At 38.6% G+C, this 17,184-nt stretch overlaps 1 protein-coding gene across 19 annotated transcripts; it reads right to left on the reverse strand.

The window, feature by feature from the left end:
- Positions 1 to 1,035: 1,035 nt before the first annotated feature.
- LOC131216959 (uncharacterized) lies at positions 1,036 to 15,674 on the reverse strand. 19 transcript variants are annotated; one of them, XR_009157122.1, is made up of 5 exons: positions 15,421 to 15,673; positions 14,918 to 15,281; positions 11,228 to 12,030; positions 6,347 to 6,417; positions 1,036 to 1,224 (listed from the first exon to the last, which is right to left on the reverse strand). XR_009157122.1 is itself a non-coding variant. In XM_058211604.1 (4 exons), the coding sequence occupies exons 1-4, from the start codon at positions 11,964 to 11,966 to the stop codon at positions 10,021 to 10,023; spliced, it is 381 nt and encodes a 126-aa protein (XP_058067587.1). In that variant the 5' UTR covers positions 11,967 to 12,863; the 3' UTR covers positions 9,781 to 10,020. The 19 variants fall into 19 exon arrangements, 1 of the variants encoding a protein (XP_058067587.1); XR_009157131.1 differs by lacking the exon at positions 1,036 to 1,224 and having other exon boundaries at positions 6,235 to 6,417; positions 11,228 to 11,308; positions 11,401 to 12,030; positions 15,421 to 15,674; XR_009157133.1 differs by lacking the exon at positions 1,036 to 1,224 and having other exon boundaries at positions 6,235 to 6,417; positions 11,228 to 11,308; positions 11,401 to 11,459; positions 15,421 to 15,672.
- Between the last annotated feature and the right edge of the window lie 1,510 nt (positions 15,675 to 17,184).

Consider the following 17,184-nt stretch of genomic DNA (forward strand, 5'->3'; position numbering starts at 1 on the left):
CCAGTCGGATTGGAAGGGATTGGATGGTATTGGAAGGGATTGGAAGTTAAATCCCAGGATTGGCCGGGCGTGCCAAACAGAGTCAGTGATCTGATTCCAATCCCATGGGTCTTAAGACAATCCACTGACAACACCATCATTACCTTTAAATCCCATCCAATCCACCCTAATCTGTTCAAATTTGCCTGGGACGTGTTTGGTTCGAGGGATTGGAAGGGATGGGAAGGTTTAATCCCAGGATTGCGGGCGTGCCAAACAGACTTGATATGGCAATCCGGTATATAGCAATCCCATGGATTTCAAGACAATCAGCTGGCAAGACCATCATTACCTAGAAATCCATGCCATCCACCCTAATACCATTCAATCCCTTCCAATCCACCCGGCCAAACGGGCCCTTAAGGTAAGTCCAAACCAGGCCCGAACCATGACAGACCAAAATAATCTTATGGTCCGAGCCCCACCTGGGCCCCATACAGGATGGTGCCACCTGAGTTGGCAGGGTTGAGGAAACAATTAGAGTGGATAAACTCATACATCATGATGGGGCCCTCAAAGTTTGTGTATTATCTATACCGGCCATCCATTTTGTTAGCTTATTTTCCGGCATGAGCCCAAAAATGAGGTGGAAACAGTGGTGATTGAACACCTACCATTAAAAGTTTCTTGGAGGCCACAAAAAGTCTTGGAGAAAGCTGATATTTATGTTTTCCCTTCATCCACATCTGTCCGTGAGCATATCAATAAGTTGAAAATAAACATTATAGTGGGTAGGGGTATCAACGGGTCGCGTTAACGCTGGGCCAAGCTCTGTCCAAGCCCTGCCCGCACTAAGAACAAAGCAAGCCTGGGCTATAACGGGCCAAAATAGTCTAGCCAGAGCCGGATTGAATTATACAGGGCGGGCAAGCCTAAGCCCAACGTGAGAGAGAGAGAGAGAGAGAGAGAGAGCTGTAGACTCTCTAAAACTTAGTTAAATTCCCGAAAAATCTTAAAAAAAACCCTGTAAAATTAAGAGTGCATGTTGAGTGGGGGAAAAAAAAAGGTGACTAACTCATTTCTTTTCCGTCACTAGAACTCTTACTCGAAATCTCTTACTACATATCAACCACAGGAGTCGATTTCTCAGCTCACAAGCGATTCTACAATGTTTAATCAATCATAGATTTTGAATTTCATTGGCTAGTGGCGACTCCAACTCATACGCATAATCATACACCCCTTCTCTTTGCAACATGGGAAAATTGCACAATAAAGAGGTGAGCGCACAACAAGCATTCACAGGGACAAAGGCCACCTTACTGATCATTAATGCATGACATGTACATCATGTCCTTTGCTTCTAAGGAACCAATGAACATCATTAGTCATGTCCCTATAATGATCATAGTATGCCTAGTAAAAATTAAGGTGGATATCTCTCTTCCAACTATTTCCTTTTGTGTGGGTAACTTAAATCACGGGTCAGCCTAATTTTTTGGCTTGGACCTAACGAAGGATTACACATCTAATGTTTGGAGTGGATTTTACATGCCCATCACTGTGGGCCCCGTAAAATATCAAGGGCAGGCGTCGTCTTGCCAACTATTCTTTAAAAAAAAAAGAAAAACAACAGAGACATTTTCGCTGAAGGGATTTTTATGGGATACCCACCCTTTATTTTGTACGAGGCCCACCATGATGTGTATGTGAGATCCATTTTGATCATTAGATGTCTTAACCCACATTAGGCCTAATGCCAAAAAATCAACCTTACCTGTTATTCAAGTGGGCCACACTAAAGGAAATAGTTGAGATAGAGATGTCCAAAGTTGATTCTTACATAGCCCACCATGATGATTATATGAAGTCCACTCTAACCATTAGACATACTCCAACATTTTGGCTTGGAACCCAAAAAATAAGGCACATCCATGATTCTTCTGGGCCACAAAAGGGAAACAATTTGAAGGCTGATTTTTGCCCTATAAAATATTTCCGATCATTTGGTCCACTTGAATCATTGATCAGGCTGATTTTTTGGCATGGGCATGCATTGACACCCCAACCAGGTAAGCCAAGCCTAGCCATCACCTTAGCCTTAGTCAAGCCTAGCCATCATCGTAACCTGAGCCAAGCTTGAGACATTACCCAAGCCCGAGCCATCTTTTAAAGCCAAACTCAGCCTAAAGCCAAAACCCTAAAATTTGGCTAAATTTAAGACAAATTCAAACCAAATGTAAGCCAAATGTGGAAAACCTCGAGTAGTAGAAATAAAATCCCATCACTCATCATAAATAACTTCAAACCGAAACCATAGCCCTACAGGGGATAGGAAGACAGGCCGCACCAACTAAATAAATTCAAGGGAAAGCCTGGGGGTGGCAGCACTCGAAGTGCCTCTCCAGTACGTATCAAGGTCAAGCCAACCAACTATTTCACCTCTTAATGAGACAGCTGCATTAGGACATCCAAACGCCTCGAAACTTCCCACTAATTACCTTTTTACAACCCCTTCCAACCAATGAGTGTCATGTGGCACTTCCTCTTCTCTCCACCAATCACAAGCTTTTACATCACTATTTACCCTCCAAGGCCCTAACAATAGCTAAAATGTCATCCAATGAGCTATAAATTCCCCCCCCCCCCCCTTTCTGATCTGATTACATTAGAAACTCGTGGTAGCCTAATCCTTTTGCATATCATCTTAGCACCATCACATTACCACTCAACTCGCTTTTCTAGGCACTCTGGACATATGCTCTGTAGCTCGCCGAAAGTTTCAAAAATGTCGGATCCTACTACATTAGAAATCCGAATTCACCTAGTCTTGTTTTCAATGCCTCTGCATTTTAGTGAAGAACCATCATATCTCGTAAGATTGATTAACCACACAAAGTAGGGACAACATACTCGTGCAAGCAAAGAGGGTGCCTAACACCTTCCCTCTCTATAACTGAAGTCACTAACTCAGAATCTTAAGTCGCAGATCAAGAGTAATTTCAAAGCAAGAGTTTTTGAATTCGCTAGCTTTCATAAATTCTGCATCAACTAGCCGACCGCGGAATTGTTAGCTAATTAGTTAGGGGCAACTCCAAGTTAATCACATTATCTATATAAGTCAACCCACACGCACGAAAGAAAGATTTAAAAAAGAAAAAAAAAACGTGTGGGCACTATCACCAATGTTCATAGCCTAACATGGGGTGACTCACCCAATAGTTGGGGTGAATTTCACAAAAACATAATACTGGAGCCCATCTGTCGTTAATAAATCTAACATAAGGTATTGTAATGATAATTACTTGGATTACTTAGGTAGCTTATGAAAACCCTTTTTAAAATAGGTATTGGAATGTAATTTCAATAATACACACACACATACACACCATTACATTGCGTGCCTACATATATCTAGACCATCTAAACCATGGGCCTCATTGTGGATGGAGCATCAACTGATACTCGTGTTGATCGGATAGATGTTAGCATCTGCTTTCTTCCTTAGCAATTGAGAACTGTCGGTTTGAAGGACACCATCTATACAGTTAAGATTTTAGAAAAACTAAGCATTCGCATTGGAGCCCTTGGGATGAATGTCCATTGATTGGACAATTAAGATCATCTTATTAGTATGAATGTGATTTTCATCATTGGTATAAGGTTTATACACACACACACACACACACACACACACACACACAAGATATCGTGAAAGCATGTAAATAACCTCTTTTTAAATCTTTACATTTCTACAACTCTGATACCTTTCTTAAATTTCTTAAGATGAAAACGCACTCCTCAGTCTTTGTATTTGTATATGTCATTGGACTTTCTTTTATACACCTATACATTCTTTTATCACTACTCTCTAGTTAACTATTCTTTTACCATTATACTTAAACAATCCTTCGTGCTTTTAGACTATTCTTTAGCAATCTTTCGTGCTTTTTTACTACTCTCTCTAGTAAAAACAACTATCCCAAAAAAATGGGTTTAAACCGGTTTGAGAATAAAATGGGAAGAATAAAATATTGTAAAATTTTCACTTTTAAAACATGGGATCTTTCTTCAAAAAAAAAAAAAACAAAAAAAAAAAAAAAAAAAACTGTTCACAAACTAGACTTTAAGTTCAATTTTAATAGATTAAAAGGTATCCAAATGAAATAATCCTAGTCCCATTTAAAAGCTCATCGAATTATCTTTCCAACGAGCCTAATATTGCCCCGATCTGACAAGTAATTGACCATTTTTGTAGGATCATGTGATGCTGAAAACAAGACCGAACAGTTTGCAAACGCTACCATGGACTTTAACACACTTTTCAAAGGTCAAATGGTGTCCAAATGAGATGATTAGTCCCATTTGAATGGTCATCGAATTATCTTTCTAACGAACCAAAGATCACCCCGAAGACATGAAACAAAGGAATTATGGTCGTTTTCATGGGATCACGCGATGCAGGAAATGTGAACGTGAACTGCTACATTCGCTTTCATTACACTACCGCATTCGTTCTAATTTCTACCATCGCGAGATTCCATGAAAACATTTATAACTCCCTCGTTACAGGTTGGATCAAGGCAAACTTGAGCTCATTAGAAAGATAATTTGACAAACTTCAAATTAGATAAGAATCATCTGATTAAGACACCATTTGAAATTTCAAGGTTGGACCCAAAGTCCATGATAACATTTATGATTGCTTCTAGTACCATGCAATCGTATGAAAATGGTCATTACTTCCTCGTTACAGGTCAAATTAGGACAATCTTAAAATCATTGAAAAGATAATTTGATAAGTTTTCAATTGGACCGACATTGTTTGACCTTTCAAAATTGGGCCTAAACCCACCTAACAAATAGTTTGTGTTAACTCTCTGATTTGATCCCAGTTGGAAATGTCGAACAGTGTCTAAATGAAATGATTTCAGTTCTATTTGAAAGTTTGTCGAATTATCTTCCCAATGAGCCCAAGACTGCCCCAATCTAACTTGTAACGAGGGAGTCATGATCGTTTTATGGGATCGTGTGATGCTAGAAACGAATGCAAATGCTATCATGGACTTGTGGTTCAATCTTGAAATTCAAACGGTGTCTAAATGAAATGATTCTTATCCAATTTGAAAGCTCATCAAATTATCTTTCCAATAAGCCCAAGATTGCCCTAAATTGAATTATAATGGGAGAGTTAATGATTGTTTTTATGGGATCACTTTGTGTTGAAACCTAACATGAGTGTGTATTGAATGCAAACATGAGCATGTACTTACATTGTGTACATGCTCGCATTTGCGTTCATTTTCAACATTACGCAATCTCAAGAAAACGTTTATAACTCCCTCGTTACATATCGGATCGGGGTGATCTTGAGTTCGTTGGAAAGATAATTTGACGGCATTTCAAATGAGACTAAAAGAATCTCATTTGAACAACATTTGATCATTTAAAAGTGGGCCCAAAGTTTATGATAATGTTTGCAAACAACTCTGTCTCATTTTCAACATCAGTAGATCCCACAAAAACGATCATAACTCTCTCATCACGGGTCGGATCGAAGCAATCTTAGCCTCGTTGGAAAGATAATTCGACAAGCTTTCGAATTAGACCCGAATCATCTCATTTAGTCATCATTTGACATATCAAAACTGGACCCAAAGACCATGATGACATTTGTACTCGTTTCCAACATCACACAATCACATGAATACGTTCATATCTCCTTTGTTATAAGTCGAATCGAGGCAATCTTGAGCTCATTAGAAAGATAATTTGATGAAAAATTTAAAATGAAACTAGAATCATCTCATTTGGACACCATTTTTATATTTCAAAACTGGACTTAAAGTTTAACTCACAAATATTTTTTTGAAAAAAGAACAACCCATCTTCTAAAAGTGGTTTTTCTATAATATTTTTATCCTCTCATTTTCTTTCCAAACAAACTTGGACTCATTTTTCTGAGGTGGAAATTTCTGTAGAAGAGAGTAGTCAAAAAGCACGAAAGATTGCTAGAAAATACTTGGAAAGCACGAAAGATCATCAGAAAGTAAAGGTAAAAGAAGAGATAGTTGGAAAGTAGTGATAAAAGGTCTTAAGTGTAGAAAAGAAAGTCCAATGACTTTTATAAACACAAGGTTCGATGAAGAGCATTTCCATTGCAATAAATTTGAAAAAGGTAATAGTGTAGAAAAATAAAAATTTAAAAAGGAAGGCTATTTAGATCCTTCCACGATACATGTGACACTTTTCCCAACTATAATAGAATATTAGATCCTTCTAAGGAAGACGACATTGAATTTCACCACTTCAAAATTTAAGCTGATGTAAGAAAACCAAAAATTATCTAACACCCCTAAGAAAATACTCTCACCTTTCTTCATTCCTACTCCGGGCTGGACCCTGCATTAATACACCAACCATCTCTCCACTCAATACCTACATGACGCATAACATAAGGATATTGAAACAGTCAACATTTGAAGGAGGCAGAGCTCACATATATCTACAAAACGCAACCACCTTTGACAAAGTTTATAATCATTCCGACGAAATAAAAATAAATTATAATGTCAATTGCACATGTTGTACCTTCATCCCAAGTCCATGCTGACCCAAAAATAAATTGGTTGGGTTGAGCTCATGTGGGCATAATCATGCATACATAGTTGGGATGTAGGTATACGTATGGGCATAATCATGCATACATAGTTGGGATGTAGGTATATGTATGGGCATAATCATGCATACAAACACCTACAAAGTTAAAGAAGCCGGCGCCCATGTAACAATTCCACCCAAACAGATATTCACAATCATAATAAAAACTTGTAACCAAACCATACCATTCCACCCAAACATCAAATCATCGTATATAAGAACATTCCAACACGTGCTAATCACGAATGTGGTAACCATACACACCAAGCGTTGAATCAGTTTGCAAGACAAAGCATCTTGCATAGTAGGTGCATATTCCCAACCATTTTCTTCTTCACATCCACCAGATGTGGTAGACAGTAACAATTTCACATTGTCACCACCAGTCCATCCTATCAACAGGATATTTTGTGGCACCTACAGGTTACATCTTTCCACTTGGCACAACCAAACCTCGCAACTAAAAAATACCTTCAATATAGTAGAGAACCACGTACGTACACACCACATCATTTGAAAATCCAAAATAGCAACAACAGCAAAAAAAATAAAAAAGTATTTTCAACGGCGGATCACCGTGCCCTTCCACCAGATCATCCGGATCCATGATGCCCTCTTGTGAAGGGGCAATGTTATAAAGAAAGCCGATGAATCCTCATGGCTCGACAGTATATAGCAGATAGGTACTCATGTCAGACAAGCCGTTAATCTCTTCCAACATAGTTACAACATGACATTCGGGTAATGGTCAGACCTTCCGCCATCGATGCTGCTAGTTTCGTCATGTCTTCCACTACACTATCCATCCCTATTTGCATCGTATCACAAGGTCAACCAACCCTGCTCTTCTTCCAAAAGTTCACTGTACTACATGATGCATCTGACGCTTTGATACGAATCATGTACCTCTTTCCTGCTGTTAAATGACCAATGCACTTCTATCCTAGAGTCGGCGTGGTCCTCCATGTCCATCCGAACTGTCTCCACAAACTGTTGTTCCAAGTCAGCTCTCAAAGCACCGGCATCCCATCCACAGCGGTTGCCGACATAGGGTATAATGTATCCAGTGTGCGAACTTCAGCCTGTAGCTTGGTCATTACGTAGATTATCGCTAGGTTGTCATACCTAGGCTCAGGCTTTCCTCTCACTTTCTCCACTCCTAGAAGGAACTGATATGAGACATTACTAAAGTTAATCATCTTCCAACACATTTCATTACTTACCTCTCACCTTCTCCACTCCTAGAAGGAACTGATATGAGACATTACTACAGTTAATCATCTTCCAACACGTATTTCATTATTACTGACTATTTTGAAACTTTAACGCAGACGTATATTTTTGGAAACTAAATTTTACTTGCATATATGCTTCCCAAACTTCATCAGTAGCGAAAACAATCTTCAGATCCAGATCTCATCCGAATCAACTTGCTGCAAGCATGCCTTTCACGTGGTTGTATAACCTCTTCAGCATCCACATTCGATTCTGTATGTTTTCCTTTGTCAAGCTTATTCCTAATTGGCACAACATTTTGTTTATTACAGGGCCATATGTTTATTTACTGAAGTGATTCTGTATGTTTTCCTTCGTCAAGCTTATACCTAATTGGCACAACATTTTGTTTATTACAGGTCCATACACGTAATTACTGAAGCCATTATTGGTCCAGCGTCCCAGCCATACTTGCCCCACTAACCCATCAATCAATATATTATCCATTACTTTCGTCCATTGAATCTTCAAGCGTGACCCGGACCCTTCAGACATTGGTTTGCAGCTAATTAGGCATGGAGACTTCCGAGTCGGTCTCTCTGACTTCCCAATAAAATCATCGCATGTCATCTCCAGGTCAATCATATGAGAAGCCATTTCTAGAGAGAGAGAGAGAGAGAGAGAGAGAGAGAGAGAGAGAGAAAACCTGCCAGAAGCAGGATATATAACTATATAATAGGGAGACAGCGGAATGTAATGCTTGATGCTTCAGAGAAGTCATGCTAATCACATTAGACATAACATCTACCATGCAAATCATAGAAGCAGTAGCATGCATATTATGTCCCATAGTTAATGACATTATGACAAGAGAATAAAAAGTCAAATAAAATATCCATATAAAGTTCAAACACCTTACACAAGTATGAATGTCGTTAGTACCTTACCAATATTACAAACCAATAACTAAAAATCCTTCAGATCATGCCACTCTTCTCCTACATTCTCTCTACTATTTTATCTCTCTTCCTCGATTAAGAGTCCATTGCTGCTTGTGTAACTTCGAGGATCATGTGACCCTCGTCAACTTGATTTACCTCAACAAGTGAAGGATTACATCCTGCTTGACATCTCCGTGCTCCGAGGCGAGCTCATCGAAATCACCATCTTCGTCAAGCCATATGGAATTGTGGAGTACATAATATGCAATGACAATCTTCACTTGTGTCTCAAACTTAAATTGGGATACACTATGGCGTATAAGGAACCAAGCCTTTAGAACTCCAAAGCAGTGTTCTATCACATTTCTTAGCTAAGCATGACAGTAACTCGACAACTCCCTTGTTTTGTAGATTTCGATCTCATACGATATTCTTGGAGATGGTAATGCACTCCTCAGTATGGTGCCATGAAACCTGCTGAATGTGCATAACCATCTTCCGCAATATAATATTTTGCTGACAGTATTAACAAGAACAAAAAATGCAACGGCCTTTTAATAATATTAATTGTTGAAGCCAAATCCTTACACGAGTTATTACCATGAGGTACAAGGAAAGAATCAGTCAAGTCTACAGGTAAGGGCATCGCGAAGAACATGTGCATCCAAAACGGACCCTTCCCATCCAGCCAGCATATATATGAATCTCATGTTGAATGTACATACCGGAAGGACATTCTGTGATGTTACATCCTTCCTATTATGGAAGCTTGCACTCGAGAATTTAGGAAGGTGTGCGGGAATATGAGTCTCATCATTCATCAAGGGCTCCAGTATAATCCTATCAACAACTGTAACTTCTCCATTATGAAGAACTGAAAGCATAAGTGAATAGTAGAGCCTTTATAATCGCAGGCAAATAAAAATGATTACCTAGAAATAATTACTCCAATCTAGGTTGGTTGTGATATTTGTATGTGTATCTAGTCTTGGAAAGTTCATGAATTCCATGGACAGAGATAATATGGTGTTTAGGACTCTGGTGAAGTGACAACTAACAGTCTCACCAAAACAAATAAACCGGTGGCCGATCACCCAATTTTGCACGTTATAGCCCACTGTGTAAAGAAACATTACTACTTGTTCCTCCAAACTCACACTTTTTGTATCACTTGGGACATTCTTCTCCCTGAACAATGCAAACAATCGGAAGAATGTAGCTTTACTTATGCACAGTCGTGCAAGACATTCCGTATCAGTCTTGTTAATGATTTCATTAATGAAGCTGCTCCACCCAAGCTCTCCTTGACGTGATGGCTTTTTAGTCTGTACAGCTGGTAGTATTCCGCAACACTCATCACCATGTATGTATCTGCCATTGCAACACATGCCACAGTCTGTCTCCTCACTTCCTCCATATCATCATCCATCTTCACTTCAACACTATGTTAGATATATACTATCAATAATTAAGTTGAAGCTCATTAAATAGATATATTTAATTGATGCAGATAATTAATAGAAGTATAGGTAATTATCAATATAGGGATATGAGGCTTCAATAGGGAGATATTTTCAGACATTTAACTTGAACTATCACACGGAAATAAATCCCCTAATATCTGTAGTTGAAAATTTTTATCTACTAGAGATTTTCTTGTGAGTATAGGTTATACATTCACGATATTTAGTTGGCCAACAACCCATGGTAATTTTTAGATGATAAATTCACATCAAATTGGTATTTTACACATTTCAACAATGATCGTCTAGCCCATTAACCCGATCTTAGCCCACACACACATTGGCCACACAGTGAATTGAAAAGAAGACTATTGAAGTTATTTGTACATGTCATGCCTCCTGAATATAGTGTACTGTAGGTATAGAAACGAACAAAAATAATTCTCACATTGCATAATCCCTTTTGGGCATGCATGCTTGACATTAAGTAGCTACAATATTTTCTTAACCATGCTGATATGGTTGTGTTTACTTGTGAGATGGTACATAACACAATGTCTCTAACATGACAATCAAGTGGTTGTGTTTGCATGTCAGATAATACATAACACAATGTCTTTAACATGACAATCAACACTTAAATAGAATTGCCAGGTATTAGTGGCTAATCACTAGTTGCAACATATAATCATCACACATTATCAAAAGTTTCAGAAGATAATATAATTATCTTGTTATATCTAATATTTGTCGGCATGGACGGTGCTATTGGTGGAACTATTGACGTAAAAATCAATGTCAAAACAGACATTAGGCAACATTTTTGGAATTCAATTACCAGACATTCATTCAATATCAATCTATGTTGCAGGCATGAAAGGACGGTGGAAAAGCAAATTTTCATGCAAGTGGAGCATGCCGCAAAAGGCAATTGGAGACATAACAGTCTTATTTGAAGCCATGACTCACCTTGATTGTGACTGCTGGGTCAGATTGCCGCTTTGCAAGATAGTTAGAGAGTCCAGCTGGTAGATTTGGCACCTGAATGTCCTATGCAGGTAGGGTTTCCATTCAACCATACACCATGTGAGGAGAATGAACAGGGTAAACTTATTCAGATAAGGAGATAGAAAAACCCATACTTAGACATAATCCTATAGGAAAAAAAATGGCCTTCACAGCAACAGTCCTTCCCCCTAACCTGCATGCAGACCACTGAGAGGTGTGTCAGCTAACTGTAATGTTTGGAGGTCTATGCCATCTTTCCTGTCTTACTTCTTTAACTCCATTCGCTCAAGTATCATAAGACCATTGAGCAATCATAAGAAACAGGCCGAGGGATACTATACAAGTAGAAAGGAATGGATCCCCAGAAGAAGCTACAAATCATAGTTGAGAAAGAATGAAGTGCGAGGAGGGTATGTGCATCTCAAAGATGAACATGCCGCAAGGGATCCACTAAGGTAACAGTAAATGGCAAACGTTGGATCGGAATACTCTCCTATATCCGTCTTGCATGTAAATGGAGTACTCGTACAAGTATTCAAGGCAAAAAGCCTCATGGAACCAACATCAGCATTTTTTGCATGCCGGTGAGGGTGGACTATCGTAAATTGGTCTTTTAATCCTAATGCAAATGTGTAGAGATCGGAGATGAGGAAATGGCTCGGTTGTAGATTCCATGGAGGATGTACATACCTGCAATCATATGGTCAATGGCAGAAGGTTGTAGAGGAGAAGAGTGAGGGATGGCTTAGCAGGAATGTCTCCATCTGTGTGATAGCGAGGAAGAAGAAACAAGTTGGTTTCTTATAACTAGAGTTACTGAAGGTCAACAGCATTCATGTGCACCTTAGAATACCGACACATCAAACAGTCAATTTTCATTACTTCCAAATTCGGGAAGATATCCCCTCTGAAGCACTATGAAATCCAAGCCTTTACCATCATTTATTGGCTCGTTTATTGAGAAAAGAAATGAAGCAGAGGCCACTCATATCCTAGTAGATGTTTTGTGAACTAATACACCCTAATACATCACAAGGCACCGAATACCATTATCCAAACAAGCCCTAATAATAATAATAATAATAAACAATGCCCGTGATTGTAGGCCCACCTTGATGAAAGTTTTATATATCAACAACATTCATCAATTTTGCCAGCTCATTCTAGGGTATGCGCCCAAAAATGAAGAAGATCCAAATCTCAGGGGGGGTCACACCAGAAGAAACAACGGTGATTGAACGCCCGCCAATAAAAACTTCTTGCGGGCCACAAAAGTTTTGGATTAAGCTGATGTTTGTGTTTTCCATTCATCCAAGTCTATGCGAGCTTATCAATAGGTTGGATGGCAAATAAACATTATGGTGGGCTCTAAGAAGCTTTTAATGGTGTGCGTTCAATCAACACTTTCTTATAATATGGCCCACTAGAAATTTCGATCCGCTTCAATTTTTTGGCCTATGCCCTAGAATGAGATGGTAAATCTGATGGACATAATGGATATATAAAACATATGTTATGTGAGCCCCAACTGTCACAGCCTAGCCCAATTAGGGCCCAATTCAAATGCAACAAATGAAAAAAAAAATATTTTTAAAAATAATAAAATTAAAATTAAAAAAATAATAATAAAAATAAAAAATAAAAAATGGAGATGTATTTCCCCCTCTTCTCCACTTTTTCGAACATCAGACTGTTGGCTTGTCAACGAGTTACAAGTGAAACAAAACTTACTGACATGCAACTTTCCTATAAGATATGCGTGTAATTTACTTACAGGTTGAAAGTGACTCACAGATAAGTTTCCTCCCCAATGCACCATATGTAAGTGACGGGGTCGTTTGGATGCCTATAAAGTTTTTAGTTGTAAGCAATTTACACCTGAAAAGAGTTTCAAGTGTAAACGATTTACATGTTATTCTGTTTGGCTTTTAACTGGTAATCTGTTTACAGGTAAACAGATTATGTGTTTGGCTAACTCGTAAAATCTTTACAATAGATAAAGTAGGTATTCATGCCATAGAGCTTGGGCAGTAAAAACCTTCCAAAATCTGCAAATTGCATAGGAAGAACGATCTTTTGTGGAGCCCTCAGAGAGCATTGAAGTATGCACACACTAGACGGATTGGATGTCCTCCACCCCTCACAATGGGCCCCAAATGCAATCTAAAAGTTTTTAATGATGAATATCCCATCCTTCCCTCGTGTGGTCCAATTGATAACCAATGAGTTGCTTTTTTAGGGCTATAGGAGAAGCATCAAAGGAAGCACATGATGGACAGATTGGATATACCATACACATTACGATGGGCCCCACGTATCATGAGTGTGTATATCAACCATTGTATTCTACTATGTATAATGCCTTTTTAGTTGTTAAAACTTCACCTGTAATCTAGAACATGGTTTTTTACTAGTTTTCAGATTACAGGTAAAAGTTGTAATGGCTTTACAGCTTGTAAAGCCTTTACGGGCAAATACACGCAATGTTTTAAATATCAACGATATTAGCTGATATATCCCACAATACATCTTGTATCCCACCTGTGCGATACGAAATACGCATGTAGTGCCGATATATCCCACGATATATCTTGTATCTCACCTGTGCGATATGAAACACATGTAGGGCCGATATATCCAACCTATTCGATCAATGAGCATTTTCGATTTTCGATCCATGTTTTTGTTGTAAATCACATTAAACTAGTGTCAAATGGTTACAAATCTATGATTCTTCATATTTTCCTGAAAAATCATGGATTTGGAACTTTGATTTCGAGATTTAGAGGAGATTAGTCAAGTTACAAAAAATTGAGAAAAATTGACATTTCTCAATTTCTCGCATTCTTTGTATCCAAACACAAAATTAAACATGTATGTAACCTAATCTAATGATTCTTCTTTTGCTTTTGAATGTATTGCTTGTGTTTCCATACATGTCTTTTTACATTTATAAATTATATGAATAGACTTTGAATTGCATTAGTTCAGTTGGAAAGTACATATATTAGGACCCATAAAAAGGAAACTCCTATTATGTGCATTTTTTTTTTTAATGTTTTGATTTCCAAGTATGTATTGATGTATTTTTCAATAATCCCTGAAATTTCATTGAAACATTCGACCAATTTCCCAATGATCCCATGTTTCCCAACAATAGCGATACATTACGTGATACAACCGATATATCTCATGTGATAACCGAATCCGTATCTCAAGGGTGCAATACATTACACGATAACGATATTTAAAACATTGAATACAAGTAACCAAACAGTCCTTACAATCCGATTACCTGCAATCCCTTTGCGACCTAAGGATTTTACAGGCATCCAAACAACCCCTTAAATTTTCAGAAGTTTGGGGCATCCCAACGACCCAAAGTACAAAATAACTATAACTTAAAAGACTCCTTATTGAAAAGTAAATTATAGCTTAAAACTCTACCAGCATTCATTCATATAACCCCTGAAGTTTTCTCAATCACCAATCTTAAATTTATAAATTGCCCCTGAAAGTTTTATATATATATATAATCTGTTTTATTAAAAAGACGTATTTAATTCTATTCGTCCAAAGAAAATGATTTTTTTTTTTTTTGTCAGCTTCATTCAATCATTTATAGATTAAAAAAAGAAAAAAGGAAAATACCTGAGTTAGAAAGGAAGCTTTTGCTAACAGAGGCAACACCAATGAAAGCAAGAATCAAATCCTCTGTTGTACCATTTGTAAGATTTGGCCAAGTTTCTTTCAGCCGTTCCAATGTTTCGCATTGGCCCAATAGGGATCATGGTTTAAGCAATCGAAATCATTCATCTGATGGCTGACATTATGGATGGGGACTCCAGATTGGAAGATCCGATCCACTTTAACCTTCTCTCCAGACATGCGTTTGGATGCACCCTTTGCCATGGCTGCAGGCATTGCTTGCCTGAAATCACAAATAACAAGGCCACCCCTCGGAATATTCATTTCCCCAAATATCTGACCATCAAAAACAAACTGGAGCATCTTCCTGTATAAAAGATATGAGAGGGAGGCTGATTATTTGGGTTTTTTTTTTTTTTTTTTTTTTCATTGTGCTTTCATTGAAATCATCGGTTTGTGTGAAATAGGTATGGAGAGAGAAGGCACAACCCTTGGAAGCCTCTTACCTCTCTCTCAGATAGCCTCATCGTTAGGGCCGTTTGGTTTTTCCGAACAGTTCAGATAGCAACCCGCCTAATTAATTTAGGCTTGCTCAGTCCATCTTATTTCTGAGAAAACCCAGATTCCAAACCCTTCCTCTCTCTCTTCCAAAACTTGAAAAATCTCACTTCCATCCTGCAACAGCTGTAATCGCTTAAACCCCATGACATGTAAAAATAAAACTTAGAGAGAGAGAGAGAGAGATGAAAAGCGTACAAATAAATTTTATTTTATTTTATTTTTAAAAAAAAATGAGGCTCAGATTCGCCTTCTTTCAGACATGAGTTTGGATGCACACTCTGCCATGGCTGCATGTATTGGTTGCCTGAAATCACAAGAAGACAGACCCTCCAAACATGCCCCGCCATGAAATGCTGAGAAAATACATTTCCCCAAATTCCTGACTATCAAAGCCAAAATGGAGCATCATCACTGCCTCGTGTTATTATTATTATTATTATTATCAGAGAAAATTACCACTGTAGACGCCATATGTATGAGAAAAAGAAAGAAGAAAAAGAAAAGAAAGAAGGGCTGCTTTGTCATTTTGTCATGTTATTAGAACAAAAAAAAAAAAAAGGAATCAACGGCTGAGATTGGAGGGAGAGGGGGCACAACCCATGAAGCCATTCCCTCTCTCTCTGATCTCCCGAAGCCTCATGCCTTCAACCTAACGAGCAGGAAATGGCTCTCTTAGATGCCCCAACGCCTATTTATGTATGAAGGAGGAATTATCTGCTCCTCGGGCGATACTCGGGTCTTCAGTTTGTAGAAGGGATGCCGTGTACCTAGTGATCTAGACCATTGGTTTCTTTAGGCCTTCGGTGGATGGACCATGCCTTGCAAATATCCCTGATAAAACCAAACATTTTACTGCCTGCAAATAGACGGTCAAGAAGAGAAGTGCAGTTGTCCCCGCCATAGGCTGAAATCAGGCAAACAAAGGTAGCAAGGATCGTCCTATCTGGGAAATTGTCACAGAATGGTCCATCCAGTGTGGGTCCCACCAACTGAGCGGTGTTACTAAAACAAGCATCAACTGACTGGTGTTGGTAAAACCAGAGTATATTCTGCATATATCCTCAACCCCGTTAGACTGTCTAGATTAATTTCGTCCTTTGGAATTGGAATTTCCAACGGTTCTATTTCAACCGTCCATTTGGATGACATGAAATGTACGGTTGCGATCATCTAATAATTGAGATCTTTGGGCGACACAGCATTCACACTGGATCACTTATAGATGAGAGTCCATTGATTGGACCGTTAGGATCATGTTATTAGTATGATTGTGATTTTTTGCAATATTTAAGGTGTTTTGCCTCGAGCTAGAGGCTAAACCGTGGACCGGTCCCACACTTTTCCTATCTTTGGCTGTGCTTGGCCTTTCGTCGGGACCGGTCCCACACCTTTCCAATCTGTGGCCTGGTCCCACAGATTTCCAATCTTCGGCCTCAGCCTTTATTTAGGACTGATCCCATACCTTTCCCAACCTGTCTGGTAGGCAACCGAGCAAATAATTACGATCCTCTAACCTAGGAGATTTATGGACCATCCCCAACCTACGAGTCTGACAACCAGATCAACGGTCAGGATCAAATTAAAAGAGGCTTCGCTTACCCAGAGGTTTAGATTGCATATAAGGATGCACGTGCATGGCAATAATGCTTCAAAAGCCTTTCCTAGCCACCAAAGATTCTTAGTCGTAATGTCTGAGATATTTCAGCGTT

This window comes from Magnolia sinica, chromosome 10, assembly GCF_029962835.1.
Source record: "Magnolia sinica isolate HGM2019 chromosome 10, MsV1, whole genome shotgun sequence".
NCBI classification, from domain to species: Eukaryota; Viridiplantae; Streptophyta; class Magnoliopsida; order Magnoliales; family Magnoliaceae; genus Magnolia; species Magnolia sinica.

Excerpts from the sequence above, each read along its gene's own strand:
- LOC131216959 (XM_058211604.1), bottom strand. Across the intron at positions 11,309-11,400 it reads TCCTATAGGATTATGTCTAA|GACATTCAGGTGCCAAATCT; the intron begins GTATGGGTTTTT and ends CTACCTGCATAG. Across the intron at positions 10,238-11,227 it reads ACCCAGCAGTCACAATCAAG|TGTTGAAGTGAAGATGGATG; the intron begins GTGAGTCATGGC and ends TATCTAACATAG.